This window comes from Geospiza fortis, unplaced genomic scaffold (genome assembly GCF_000277835.1).
Source record: "Geospiza fortis unplaced genomic scaffold, GeoFor_1.0 scaffold85, whole genome shotgun sequence".
Classification (NCBI taxonomy): domain Eukaryota; kingdom Metazoa; phylum Chordata; class Aves; order Passeriformes; family Thraupidae; genus Geospiza; species Geospiza fortis.
Genome location: NW_005054358.1, coordinates 3,582,476 through 3,597,113, shown reverse-complemented (window position 1 = coordinate 3,597,113; position 14,638 = coordinate 3,582,476). Strand labels below are relative to the sequence as shown.

Here is a 14,638-nt window from a genome sequence, read left to right as displayed (position 1 = left end):
CCTGCTGATTTTAATTTTCCTCTCTTCACTGTGCCCCCACAAACCTGCCCAGGCCCTTCTGTCCCAGTGGGAAGGCTCCTTTAAATTCACCCACAGGCACAGGGATGTTCATCTGGGGATGGGAGACAAATTGCAGGAGTGTCCAGGGACAAAGTCTGCTTGGCTGGGCAGCTGATGACTCCATGGCATCCTTGACCTGCCTGGCTGTGGGAGCTGCTACTGTGTGTCTGACACAGGCCCCTGGAACAAGAGCAATCCCTTCTCACACACCTGAGAGAAGCAGCCCTGGCTGGGCCATGCAGGGCACCTTTGCCTCTGGGTGTTTGAAGGGATGCTGGGGGCAGCTGCATCAGTTTGGAAACAGAAATGTTGATAAAAGCCCAGATACTTTTGCACATTTGCATTGTTCTGCTTTAAAACTGATCCTACTTGTCCTTATACCCAAACCAGAGCACCTGGCTGTATTCAGGTTTAAAAGGATTCCTCTATGTCACCATTATGTTATCTGTTGCTTGCTTTCTGTTGGGAATATCACACAGAAAAAAAAATGGTTAGTGCTTAGCTCCATGTTCAATAAGAAAACCATTCCCATGGAAAAACAGCAAATAGGAGACTAAGGAGAAAGAAGGAGATGCAGTTTTGTGTTTTTCTCATCTCCAAAAAGAGATTTTTTTCTCTCTAGCAGAGAGTTAACTCTCTTGTTTAACGCATCTGAGCTGCTCCAGCCGATGCTCACAAAGATGAGGGGCTGCATTTCTGGCTGCAGGGCCTTACTGGGATCAAGTGTTGATCTGTTCCCACTCTTTAGCACCATAGCTGCCAAGGGCTTTTGGTTTGGTGAATCTGGGAAGAGCTTGCCTGCCCTTCCTAGGAGGATAAGGGTGTCTGTCTGTCCTGGCAGCTTTTTGCCTCTCCTCCTTTTGCTCCTTCATGGAGTGTTACTGGAGTCTTTGTGGGAGCTTTGCTCATGCAGGGCACCCACTGCAGGACCAGCCTGAGGAGCTGCTGATGCTCTGCACTCACTGACCCCTGCTGCAGGCAGCCCCAAGGGACTGGCAGCCACCCCAGCTGCCAGCCCTGCTGCCAGCCCATCCAAGGGCTCTACTCCTCCTCTTGCCACGTTAGCACCTTCAGCTGGTCATTAATGCCGTGCCCTGATCCTTTCCAGAGATAGCTGACAAAATCTACAACCTCTACAACGGCTACACGAGTGGGAAGGAGCAGCAGACAGCCTACAACACCCTGATGGAGGTCTCTGCTTCCATGCTCTTCAGAGTGCAGCACCACTACAACTCCCACTACGAGAAGTTTGGGGACTTCGTCTGGCGCAGCGAGGATGAGCTGGGACCCAGGTAGCTGTCCCTTCCCTGTGTCCTGCCCTGCCCCGGAGCACTGCTCTGCTTGGCCACTGGGGATGTGACCTCCTTGGAGCCCCCTTTTGTTGCTCACCAAGCTGTCCTGCATCCCCTTGGAGCACCTGCTCAGTCCCTGGATGAATGCTGGTGGGACACCTGGCAGCTGGGTGCTCTTTGTGTCACTGGGTGATCTGGGGGCTTGGAAACACTGAGGAGTGGGGGGCAAAGGGTGTAATATAGGCCTGGAAAAGTTTTTTCTTCTCCCTTTGCTCCTATCTGCTTGTTGGATATGGCTGAGGGTCTCTCCATAGTACCAGGATGACACCTCACAACCTTACACCCCTTCTGGACACAGATCCAAGCTGCCCTGGGGCTTGTCCTCCTCCAGAGATGACCTTGGCCATAGTTTCTTTGGTAGTTCAGTGGCCTCTGGCACAGAGCCACTCTCATCTTCCCCCTGCCTTCCCTCTGATAACACCGCAGGCTCGTTTGTCCTTTGCAATTGTTCCTTTTTTTCTGAATCCTTGGGATCCATCAGCTTCTTCTTACAGATCTTCATTTCCCCTGTTACTTGAGATCCAGCCCACTGAAGGATGCTGCCTAACCTGATACCTGCTCCAAGCTGTGGGACAGCAGGGTGACATTTAAGCTGCCAGTTCCAGGACCCAGCTGCATCTGCAGCCCATGGTCAATTTGGCTGCTGCCTGTTGTCCCCACTGAGCCAGGGGAGTTCCTCCCAGAACTCCTCTGCCCTGAGAAATACATGATCAGCAGCCAAGGGGATGAATCTATAAAAGCCAAGGCAGCCAGTGGCAAGAGAGAAGCTCTGCCATCCAGCCTGGCTTCTCAGGGAGGTTGGACAGAAGCAGAGCCACTGACACAGCAGGAGGCAACGAGGATTTTTTTTAATTATTATTTATTTTTTTTTGCCAAGGGAGGCCATCTCATAGCAGGATTTTAATTGACAGGCTGCTCTCCTTCCCAGGGGGACGTGCATTTTTGTACCTTGAAATGTTTATCAGATGAGCCCGGGCTTCACAGTGAATGTTCACTCATAAAGCAGAGCGACAAGAAGGGAGCCGGCTGCCTCTGTGTAATAAATACATCACACTGAGGTCCTCGTGAGCCCAGTTTCCATGAAAGCCACAGGTTACTGCAAACAGCTGCTGGCAAGAAGACACACTGACAGCCAGATGTCCCAACCAGACCATTTACATTAAGGAGACATTAAAAACTTAGCTCATAGGTGGCCCTAAACCAGGATTTTCCGTGGTCAGCAGCATCTCAACACCTGGCTTGCCTCATCCTGCTCATCTCCTCTAGCAACCACAGCCCCTTTCCTACTCCCCCCATTCCTCTCACAGACACTGAGTGAATCTCACACAGTTCATTTGTTCCAACAAGACAGAAGAATCTGTCTAAATCAGTGAACTTTAATGCTACTGTGCATCTAGACCTCTGGATCCCTGCAGCCAGCCTGCATCCTAACACAGCCACGGGGAGATTCCACTATTATTTTCTCTTACTGTGTTTTCAGGATGATTCTTATGATCACTGCAAACTGGGTATGGCTTTTAAGAGGAGGTAGAACAAATAATTAAGTTAAAATCTTCTTTCTATTTGTGGCTACCAGCAACACTGGGGTCAGAATGTGGCATCAGCCCAGGGCTCACAACCTGTCCCCTGCTCCAGCCAGTCACCCAGGCAGGCAGCTGGGCTGGCCAAGGGACATGAAATGCATCTCCAGAGCAGCTGCCTTCTGGTACAAGGGGGAATGCAATGTTCTGATGGAAGGCTGTGATAAGAAGAGGCCATCGAGTCCTGGACTCACTGTCCTCACACACAAGGGTCTGGAAGACCCAGGTCAGTTCTCTAGAGTGGAAAATCTGAATTTATGACAAAACCACCTCATACAGGAACACAGCAGCCAGGCAGCCACCCCTCCCTGCAGTCTCAGGAATCTCATTCTTCCTTCCAGCCCAGGTATCATTCCTTAATGGCTCCTTCATGCTGCTTCACCCTCTTTCAGTACCTCCCTCCAAGGTGAGGCAGGGCAGGGCTTGGCTGGCTCTGGATATAGTTTCATCCCATATCAGCCCTCAAGGTGAGTGTTGTGTGTCCCCTGTGCAGCTGGAGGGGACAAACATCCCAGCAGGAGCACCCCTGGCACTGTGCAGAACAGGATGCTCCTGCTCTCTGGCAAATCCTTGCAGAGCTGGGGCTGGCAGCAGAGACCTCAGGGCCCCCGTTCATGCAGGAGCCCTTGGGAAGTGCCCTGGCAGCAGACACCCATCCCCTCCCATTTCCTCTCCCCCTCCATGCCACGAGGCACCGCAGAGGGAAGTGCCTGCTTAGAGCTGTCACTATTTTTAAATCCCCCTCTTCATCATTTGTGACTGTGCTGTGACCTCCTAAATCCACCACCTCAGTGCAGTCCAGAACCAGTCCCTGGCTCCTGTGGTGGGAGAGAGGGCACTGCTGGCCCACACCAACATGGGGACATCCCCATCTGGCCCGTGGGGTCCCTTCATCCCTTGGGGTGCAGCCACAGGCAGCCAGGAGAGTGACTCCCCTCTCGCTCCCCTGGTGTCCCCTCCCAATTCCTGCCCTTTAATAAGGCAATAAATTGCAATTTCTGGCAGGGATGAGGTTGGTCAGCATTTAGGAAGATTTCATTTCCAGTATTTGAAAGGGTGGTCGTTCTGACCCGACAGCCCTCCGTAGGGAGCACTTGGGTAATACCCAGGGCTTGATTTATGGTGTTAAATTGGCAGCCCAAGAGCTGCTCCTGTAATTTATTACCCAGTCTTCACCAGAAAGCCTCTCTCTCTTTCTCACCCCTCCCCTCACCCACTCTGTCTCTCTTCCTCCTTATTTTTTTTTTAAGAGGGAGCAGCTGACAGCCGAAAGCTAAATCTAACATTTACACATGACTTCATTACCCTGCTAAAATAAATGACTCAAAGGAGCGAAGCCCATCAAAACTGGAGCTTTGGCACTGGACATCAAAAGTGAGGGGCCTGATTCCCTCTGCCCCATCACCCTTGTCTCCTCTGTGACAACAGCTCAGTGTTTTCAGTATCTCACAGGGCCAGCCCATCATGTGCCACATCCCATCCTTAAACAGAGGTTTTTTCCTGGGACTGGCTGCACAGAGTGAGCTGTGGATGCAGCAGGTGTGTGGAGACAGCTCCAGGAGGATCCCAGCCTCTGGCACAGCAGGCATCAGCACGTTGGGGTGGTTTGACCCCTGGATTTCTTGCCATCCTTGAAGTGCTTCTCACATGTAGGAATATTTGCCTGGATAAGAGGCCTGAGTATATATCAGGAAGCAAGGACAACATGGTGAGTTCTAGCAATATCCATGAGATCCCTAAAGTGTAGTGCAGCAAGTAATGAAAATGGGAAGGTGCAGAAGGCCAAGGGAAATGGAGGCAAAGGCAGGTTGTGTGGGAGAAAAGTGAGAGATGGGTGAGGAGAGCTGTGGAGGGTAGGATAGGGGAAGTGGTGAGGAGGGAATAGAGGAAGGGAAGAGTGGAATAGAGGAAGGGCTAGCAGAGCGCCACTGGCCAGCTGAGATATCCACTCCTTGTGTTGATGTTGGTTACCCACCGTGAGGGTTTTCCTCAAGGGCTGGTCAAGGCCACTCCTCATTGCTCCCCTCTTGCTGTGGCTGGGAGAGGCCTTGTGGTGAGCTGGAATAGTAACTAGTTTGGGGGGAAAACCCAATGATTGCTTGTTTAACCCTTGAATAGACAACTTTCCTGTGCTGGCACAGTGTTCAGGTTCATGGACGCCAATACAAAAACAAGCTAAAGGGCTGGGGAAGAGCCAGCACCCCATTTTGGTAGTAGAGCTGCTTCGGGATAAATCGGGGTGGTCATGGGGTTGTGGCCTTACAGAGATGAGATTTCTCCTCTGTGAGGGTGTTCTGGCTGAGCATCTCCTGAACATGGCCAGCTGACATAAAAGTCCATCCCATGAGGTGGGTCCTGTCCTTGTTCAGCCTTCCCTGAAAGGGAGAACGAGTGCAGATGTTAAGAAAATTTCCCAGCATGAGGATGGGGAGCACTGAAAGGATCACCAGCTCCTGACTCTAGGAATAGGTCAGAAGAAATTCATCCAGGCAGGCTGATCCCAGCAGGAAGTGGCACAGGTGATGGCTTTTGGTCCCTTCCAGCTGCAGTGACTGATCTGCTGAAGTTTGGCAGCTGTAGGGACAATCACTACAGAGTTTGGTTTGCTGCTGAGCTGAGCTTGAATCAATCAGTGTTCACCAAAAGCACCTAATGCCATCGTGGAATGTGTGGCTCCAAGAGGCACACATCCAGCAGCACAGGACCTGTTCCTGGCAGTGTGTCAGGTCTTGGTGTGTGGTGGGAGCACCAGATGCTGTAGGTCAGGTGGCTGCTACAGAGAGAGTAACATGAGCAGAGGTTTGTGTCAGAGCTCAGCCCATGACATCATTATTATATAGTGTGTAGCTAACGAGGCTCAAATTGCCCTCAAATTTTTATTATTATAAAATTTTTATTATTTATTTTTATTTTTATTTTACTTTTATTTTTTTTAATCTTAATTTTTATTTTTATTCTTTGCCTTGCGTCTTTGTGGATAAAATCCATAAATGAATACCATGGAGAGTTGTTGTCCAAGAAAAGCCAACTTCCTTTGTTCTTCCTTTGCCCTCAAAGCTGACCCAGAGCACATCACCCTAGGGAGGAGTGGGACAATTTTCCATGATGGTAGTGGTTTCCTACAGCCTTTGATCCAGTGTTGCCACTCTGGAGGGAGAGGTCGGAGCTGGCTGGGGTTGCCAGGATGCCCTCTCACCTCCTGCCACCGTCTCTGCCTTCTGCTCTGGTGCTGAGGTGACCCTGACCAGCCCTTCCCTGGTGTCCCACCCCTGGACATCAGGCTCCCAGTGCTCCCCCTGGGCTGGGAGCTCACAGCCCGAGCTGCAGCACCACTCAGCTTTCATAATCAAATAATCCCCATGTTTATGCCTTGCTGACTGACAGTGCTGCCCCTGACATATCATTATCGGGAATTTACATTCCTGCAGGAACTGTGAAGTCCCCAACTCCTGAATCCAGAGCTTTCCTGTGGCACCAGAGGGAGAGGAAATAATCTGTGATCTTGAAACTTTCAGACCACTGAAGTAAACCCTCTTCCCTCCCTTTGTTTGATTTAGCACTTCGCAGACTCCCACAAGGGGATTCTTGGTTTCTTACGGGTTTATTTTGTTTTGTCTTAATGTGTTGTGCTTTTTTTCCTCACTCTTCTAGTGTCAGTCCTTTTGGGTTGTTTATCTCCTGCAGACTTGGGAAATCAGGAAAGGGAGGGCTGTGCTGATCAGTCATGGGCATGTCGCAGACATCTTTTATGGAAAATCCTTTCTTTAGGATTTTTCCTCTTGAGAAGCTGAGAGGCCTCAGGAACAAAATGTAAACATTGATTATCTGCTGCTGTGGAATGCAACAGGTGCATCTGTGATTGGCCCATGTGGTTGTTTCTAATTAATGGCCAATCACAGTCAGCTGGCTCGGACAGAGAGGCCAAGCCACAAGCCTTTGTTATCATTCTTTGCTATTCTATTCTTAGCTAGCCTTCTGATGAAATCCTTTCTTCTATTCTTTTAGTATAGTTTTAATACAATATATATCATAAAATAATAAATCAGCCTTCTGAAACATGGAGTCAGGTCCTTGTTTCTTCCCTCATCCTAAGACCCCTGTGAACACGGTCACAGGGGCAGGAAGGTGCTGGGGGTCTCACCAGGGTGCCAGGAGGGCCCAGCACATGTGCTGGAGCTGGCCAGGATCATATGGTGATGGTGACAATCTAGCTGGGGCAGACTGTCCCCGGGGCACACAAGCTGCTCCAGTGGGTCAGACCTGAGGTTTTGGTGCTGTGAAATGATAGATATACCCAAAACTTTGGGAAAAAGAGAGCTTCTCTCCACTTGGAACAGGAAACACAACATCTTAGGCAATGGGTCTTGTCCATTCTTGCCACAAGCCAGAGCTGGTGGCAGAATGCAGAAGCCCTGACTCCTGGTGTCCCCTGTGCCTTGCCTGCCCTGCTCTGTTCCCATGTCTGTCCCCTCCAGGAAGGCTCACCTGATCCTGAGGAGGCTGGAGAAGGTGAGCAGCCACTGCTCGACGCTGCTTCGCAGCGCCTACATCCAGAGCCGCACCGAGACCATGCCCTACCTGTTCTGCCGCAGCGAGGAGGTTCGGCCGCCCGGCGTGGTCTGGTACAGCATCCTGAAGGACACCAAAGTCACCTGCGAGGAGAAGATGGTCTCCATGCTGCGCAACACCTACGGGGAGTCCAAGGGGCGGTGAGGGAAGGAGCGGGCCTGGAGCTGTGGGAGGCAAAGGGACTCTGAGGAGTCGAGGACTTGTGATGTGCTGAGTGGCTGGTGGGGTTTGGGGTCGGGTGATGAAGGGGACAGCGAGGCCAAACAGGACTTTCTCACACAGACAGCAGAGAAACAAGAAATGAGCAAGTTGGACTTTAATTTCTTTTCCTTTTTTTTTTTTTTTTTAATTTTTCAAGAGTGAAAAAAAAAAAAAAGAAAAAAAAAAAGAAATCACCTAATTTGACTCAGCATAAAAAGCCTCTCCTTTTTAATCTTTTCTTACTGAATATCCTGGACTACACGCTCCAAAACCCTGGGAGGAGGAGATACCCACTCGAGGCCAGGGCCAGGCAGAGGGGAGCTGATGGGTGCAGGGCGATCCCCCTCCCTGCCCTGCCTGCCCTGCCTGCCCTGCCACCGGGCAGCAGCTGTGGGGCCCCGGTGCCGTGGTGGCCGAGGACGCCAGGAGGAGGTGGCGCGGGTGACACCAGCGAGGATCCCGGGGCAGGGAGCCAGGGGGTGCCCGGGACACTACAGGCAAGCTGGGCTTTTGTAGCACTCCGAGTGGACGGGGTGGCTCCGTGTGCAGCCTTCGTTGGAAAGGCTCCCGGCAGCTTGTTCTGTGCATTAAAGATTCATATCGAGTCCATCTTCGCTGCCTCCCTGGTGTTTCTTCCTGGCGTGGTCTCACCTCTGCTTGGGCGTCCGTGGGGTTTCAGTTCTGGTGTGGCACTCCTGGGGTGTGGCTGAGGTGAGGGAGCCCAAGATGGATGCACAAAAAGGCGGGAAAGAGGGAAACGTGCAGCTTTTCGCACTGGGTCCTCCCCTCCTCAACACCCAGCCTAGCCACTGGTCCCAGTGGGAGCTGGAAGCGTGTGGGAAAGCCCAAGAAGAAAGCCAGGGGCTAAAAAGACATGGGGAATCTGGTTTGTTTTACTGTCAGATGTGGGTTAGGCTGGCCTGGGCTCCCTATGGGTAATGGATTTCTCAGCCTGGTAGCCAAACCAAAAAGTGCGGGCGGGTGAGAGGGGAAAAAATACAAAAATCAGATCAGCTCAAAGCTATTGCTTTTTCCTTCTTAAAGCAGAACAACGAACCTGGAGAGGGAAGAGAGAAGAGTGTGGGTTGAACTAATCAGTTTAGTCAGCCCAAAGCAAATAGTTTTGTTTAGTTTTTCAGGTTAGTTAACCCTTTAACATAAAATCAAACAAACAGAAGGTCAGTTTCAAAGCAAAAATGTTTTCAAACCAAACAACAGTGCAGAATTTGATGTGGAAAAGGTTCAGACAGAGACCTTTTTCTTCTTGAGCTAAACCTATTTGCCTGATTTGCACCCACTGAAATAATTCTGATTGTTCCTTCTGAACTTCTCTTTTTTTTCCCCCTCTTTGGTTATGTCTCTTCATTTGAGCCACATTCATGTGCTTTGGGAAGGACTCCAGCACCTGGCCACAATCTGCTGAAGTTCACAGAAAGCTTTGCTGTGACATTGCAGCCTGTAAGACAAGCTCCAAGCGTTGCAGGTTGCCTGAGGTCTTAATTTTTAAGCTAAATTCCTTTTTCTGATGGAGAGAGGGAGGAGGATGGCACTGAGGGCTCTGGGTTATGGCCTTTGTGTCACTGAGGGTCGTACCACACTGAAAACAAATACCAAGGGGGGATCATGACACCATCATGTGTTAAAATCTGAGTGCCCAGCACTGCTGCTGCCTCTTCACCATCCCTTTGCCCTTTGAGGGTGATTGGTGGCCTTGGAGTTTGGCTGTGGAGGTGAAGGAGATGATCATGATTTGTTGCATTCAGATGAAGAGTTTGGTTTTCCCGGTTGGAGCTGCAACAACACACAGCAGAAGCCTTGGAATGCCAATGTGGGGGTGCCTGGCCAGTGCCCAGAGTGATGTCAGACTGAGCTGCCCATTTCATGTGCTGCCAGGACATAGGGTGTGCACTTTGGGTGAAAAACCCCCAAATCTCCCTTTGGAGGCAGTGATGCAGGGTAACTGGGACTGATGTGCAGTTTTGAGCGCCACAGTATAAGAAAGATCTAAAGCCATTGGAGAATGTCCAAAGCAGGGGCACAAGAATGACAAAGAAGGGTGAAAGCCATACAAGGAGAGGCTGTGGTCATGTTTGTTTAGCCTAGAGGAGACTGAGGGGAAATTATATCACATTTTTCAGCTTCCTCACCAAGGCCAGTGGAGGTGCAGGCACAGATCTCTCCTCTCTGGTGACCAGTGACAATTCCTGAGAGAATGACATGAAAATATGTCAGGGGATGGTCAGGCTGGAGCTCAGGGCAAGGTTCTTCCCCCAGAGGGTGCTGGCACTGCCTAGGCTGCCCAGGGAATGGGCACGGCCCCGAGGCTGCCAGAGCTCCAGGAGCCTTTGGACAGCGCTGCCAGGGATGGACAGGGTGGGGTTGTGGGGGGGCTGGGCAGGGTAAGGAGTTGGCTCTGGTCCTTTTGGGTCCCTTCCCACTCAGGATATTCCATGATCCTATCACTCTATGATCATCCCCTCCTGGGAGTGCCTCTGCTGCCTGTAGGACAGGTCCCCTGCACACTTGGCAGGACCCAGCTCAGGCCAAGGCTGCCAGGGCCAGCAGCAGCCACAGGGAGCTTGGCTGGTCCATCCTGTCCCTGCTGCTCACCGGGTGCAGCTCCAGGTGCTTTGAAGCTGTCTTGTTTTCTCAAGGCTCTGGCCCGCAGCTGTGCCGTTCCCTGTACTTTATAAACACAGGGGTTTATTCTGTTTTTGTTTGCTTGGCTCCGGGATGATTCATTTCTCTTGGAAGCCCCGTGCAGCACACAGCGATGGGGAGCAGCTCTGTGGTCTCACTGCAGGCCGTGTTGTCCAACCTGAGGGACAAGTTGCCTGTGTTTTCTGTGAGTGACTGGGCTGGAGGTGTGACAGGGATAATGCTGCCCCTGGGATCCCTCTCCATTGTGAGTGTGGTGCTAGGTGTTAGGAACAGGAGATGCCAGCCAAAATACAAGGCAGCTGGCTGGCTGGCTGCCCCTCAGCATGTTTTTCTCCTCTCTGACACTGCAAGCTCCCCCACAGTGGTGTTTTTTGCACCTGGGATGTGCATCCCTCACAGAGCTCCGGGCAAAGGACAGAGCTGCAGCACGGGGATGTTTTGTTGCAGATGGTGGTGGAAAGGAGACCTCCAGCTCTGGTAGCCCTGACTGGGAATACAGCAGGAGCACAGGCTGGTTGTCCCCTGGATCCACAGTACAGCTGTGTCCATTGCAGAGGCTCAGTTTGCTTGTTTTGGAAGGCTGCTGAGGAGCTTTGCTTTGCATCCGTGGTGAGACTGGCTGCTGGTACGGGTACATGTACAGAGCGAGTTGTGTGTGAGCCTGTGTTAATGTGTACAGAGCAGGTGGAAGAGTCTAGACTCTGGGCTGCAGGCTTTGATGGCCATTAACCTGTCGTGAAGCACACCTAGCTCCCAGATCAAAGCCAGGAGAGCCTCTGGCCAGTGATGCTACCTGGCACAGTGCACCCAAGCCAAACAAAACGGAGGAATTCGTCGAGGTTACACATCCTCCGGCACACAGCTGAAAGGAAGGGTCTGTATTTTCTCCCTGGAAACTTTGGAGAATGTAACCCTCTGGCTTTCAAGATAAACATTTGTAGTCATAGCCCAGCAATGCTGACAGATGGACCTGTGCTTTATAGTGTACACACACACAGACCCCTGCCACTCCTCTGACTCCCGCGGGGTAAAGGGACCCCAGCTCCAAAGCAAATTGCTGTTGCCCCAAGAGCTGGTTCTTTTTGCCAGCCAATACCCTGACTTTGCTGTGCCTGGGCTTTGGCAGACCAGGGGTGATGCTGTCCTGGGTGGGAGAGCACCAAGGGGTGGATGAAGCATGAAAAGCAAGTGGGGAGAGGGGCAGAAAGATGCTATCTTCCATGTCTAATAGATAAACTACCCACATCCATTTGAAAAGCTGAAATTATTTCCCTAATGGCATTGCTGGGAAAGGCAAGTTGGCTTCAATGGATAGAGTGATCAGATTTAGGATGAGTTAAGGTCAAAACGAGAAACCTTCTCCCTGTGTCTTTGCAGTGAGTGTATGTGCAGGTAACAGCACTGATAGAGCAGCCATGGGTGCATCCTGCACAGCCTGGCCCTGCTTCCCCCAGCTCAGCATGGGGAGAGGCTTTCCCTGCAGAGAAACCTTTACCAAGCATCCACTGCCACTTCCAGCATCCTGTGAGAGTCCCACCAGGCACACCCCCTTCTGGAGGGCACCCCAGATCTGCCACTTGTCTGGCAGCTCGGAGCTGGTGCCAGCTGCAGGTCCCTCCCCGGGCTGCATGGGGCTGCTCCCTCGGGAGGAGCCTGAACAATCCCCATTGTCCCCACGGCCATTGTTCCCCCCTGGTCCCGGCCAGGCTGCAGCTGGCACAGCACACAGAGGGGCTGATTGTTTGGGTTTCTGTGCTGCTGATGACACACCACTTTGGGACAGCTTCTTCCCACGGCAGAGGCCTCTGGAGTCAAGTGCTGCATTTGCTCCTTTATTTATTTGTTTGGTTTCTGCTTTTCCTCTTTCTTAAAAAAAAAAAAAACAAAATAAAAATCTTTTCCTTGGTTGGATGGGACTCCGCTGAGGCTGGGGAAGGAGCCAAGGGAGTGCCAGTGGCTGTGCTGTGTGGGCAGCCCAGGTTCTCATCATCCCAGGGGGTTCCTGGGAGGACAAAGCCTTGCAGTGGCACTAATACCCAGCCATGGCAGTGCCCTGTGGTGCCACAGATGACTCAGTGGCCTGCAAACTCATGCCTTGTTTCCCTGGGAGGATGTAAACCACACGTTCTACCTGCTGGGCCAGAGGCAGGATTAGCTGTCCAGAAGCTGAGCATCATGGCATGAATTGTGCACTGAGAGACACAAAGGAAAAGGTTTCTGGTTTATTTTCCTAAGCACACATGGCCTGCCTGCCTCCCCGAGTGTTGGTGGTCATGATGTTTAACCAGGTCCATGGCTCACAGTGCCACCACAGTGGGGTGACATGCCCTGGGCAGCTCTGGCCTTGCCAGTGCCCCTCACAGCACTTGGCTGGGGCTGGGGGACACAAAAATCTGCCAACAGACTCTTGGTGCTGGGCACCAGGAGCTGCCAGGGCTCCGAGGATTGGTTTGAACCACTGTGATGTGCTTCAGCTCAGGCATTTCCTGTTGTGCCATGAGGGCTGGGGGGATTTAAGCGCTTGGGTGGAAAGTTTGAGCATTGCAGTAGTAATAAAGTGTGCAATAAAAAGAATTCCAGTTCTCTTCCCTGCACCTGCCCACCCTCCCATCTCTCCAAGCCTGTTTGGCAGACACTGTGCATGGAGTTTTATGGAAACACAGCAGCACAGGGCTTGGGAAAACTCATGTTATTTGGGTGGTGTTTGGAAAAGAACATGTCTGTGTTACAAGGTGAGTGCCCAAAGACACAGGTGTGTTTTGGCATTCAGCCAGAACCATCCCCATATCTCAACTCTTTCCTCAAAAATGCCAATGGACTTGAAGCTTAAGTTGGTTCATCCCTGTGGGCTGGATGAGGATAAAGGAGAGCAGCAGTGATCTTAGATATGGGGCTCTTATATTTCTTTAAGAAAACATATAACTGGGGAAGTGATATATAAATAAAAAAACTGGCAGATAACATCTTAAAAGCAGGGCAAGGAGGGTGGCTACTAGGTATGATGTTGCTCTTTGGATTAGTTCTTCATTCATCATAAGCAAAATGATCAAAAAGTTGTGGATAACCTTTTATCTGAAAAAAAATAAATAAGGGAAGTTGTTTTTAACCACTAACAATCCTCCCCAGGCCCAAGTGAAGTCAGCCAAAAGATTGTCAAGACCTTTAAAACTATTTTGCACAGTATTGCCTCACTTGTACTTTAAAAAAAATGAAGACCCTAGCCCTTTGGCTGCATTCTATCAGAGAACTTAGGCCAGTTGTTGAGTTGCATGATGTAGGCAGCTGTTCACTCCAATCCGGGGCAGAGGCAAAAATCTGGGGCCATCACAGTGTTGTGGCGGTTAATGATCAGCAAAAACCAGAATTTCAGCCTCAGATCCACTCACTTTTCTTCACCTTGCAGATGTGTGTGCCTTAGAAACTGAAAAACTGAGGAGGTGGAATGAACAAGTCCAGGGAAAGGTAGTTATGGACCAGAAAGGGTTTGCTGGCTTTGTGTGTCTACATGTGTGCAAGCAAGTGAACCCATGGGCACAAACCTGCCAGCCTGAACATTAATTTGATTTTCAGATGTCCTTGTTTACATGGAAAGGAGGTTTTTTCATACTTGTGAGTAGTTTTCTTCATATTACAGTCCTCCTACAGAAGATTTTTAAGCCTCTGTGTCTTTTTGACATGATTTTTTCCTGCCACTAACAGCTTCATTTTCCCATTACAGGGTGATTTTAAGGTCCCTTCCAACCCAAGCCATCCTGTGATTCTGTGATTGCCACAGTCCCTGATGCCATGCCTGTCTGAGAAGCTGTGACTTTAGGCTGGGAGAGGATTTTGCCACATGAATTCAGAGCAATTTCCCCAGCTTTCTTTAGTGATTGATCTCCAGACAAAACACATAACCTGGACATAGAAACTGTTGTTCTGACTGTGCATTCCAATTGATCCTGGGGCGGTTTTGCATGTGCAGGAGGAGTGGAGCTGAGCAGAGCTGCCTGCTGTTCCCTGCCTTCATGGCTGCTCCCGCCTTCAGGTCTTTATTAATCCCTAATAGATAGCTCAACACACAGCCAATTGATTTGTGCATTGCTATAGACACAGTCCCTTTAATCCTTCATTCCTGGGCCTTTTTATCTACAGCATGTGCTATTGATAGGGCTGTGCATGACGCACTTATACTCCATTAATAATGCATTGACCAAAGACAAGGATGGTATAGAA

At 50.7% G+C, this 14,638-nt stretch overlaps 1 protein-coding gene across 3 annotated transcripts in view; it reads left to right on the top strand.

Annotated features, from left to right (window-relative positions):
* ASTN2 (astrotactin 2) overlaps positions 1-8,371 on the top strand; it is a 297,150-nt gene extending 288,779 nt beyond the window's left edge. For all 3 annotated transcript variants that reach the window (XM_005423807.2, XM_031059216.1, XM_031059215.1), the window contains 2 exons: positions 1,167-1,352; positions 7,468-8,371. In XM_005423807.2, coding sequence (XP_005423864.1) covers positions 1,167-1,352; positions 7,468-7,705 — 424 coding nt within the window. In that variant the 3' untranslated portion in view covers positions 7,706-8,371. The remainder of the gene's footprint in view (positions 1-1,166; positions 1,353-7,467) is intronic.
* The last annotated feature ends 6,267 nt before the right edge of the window (positions 8,372-14,638 follow it).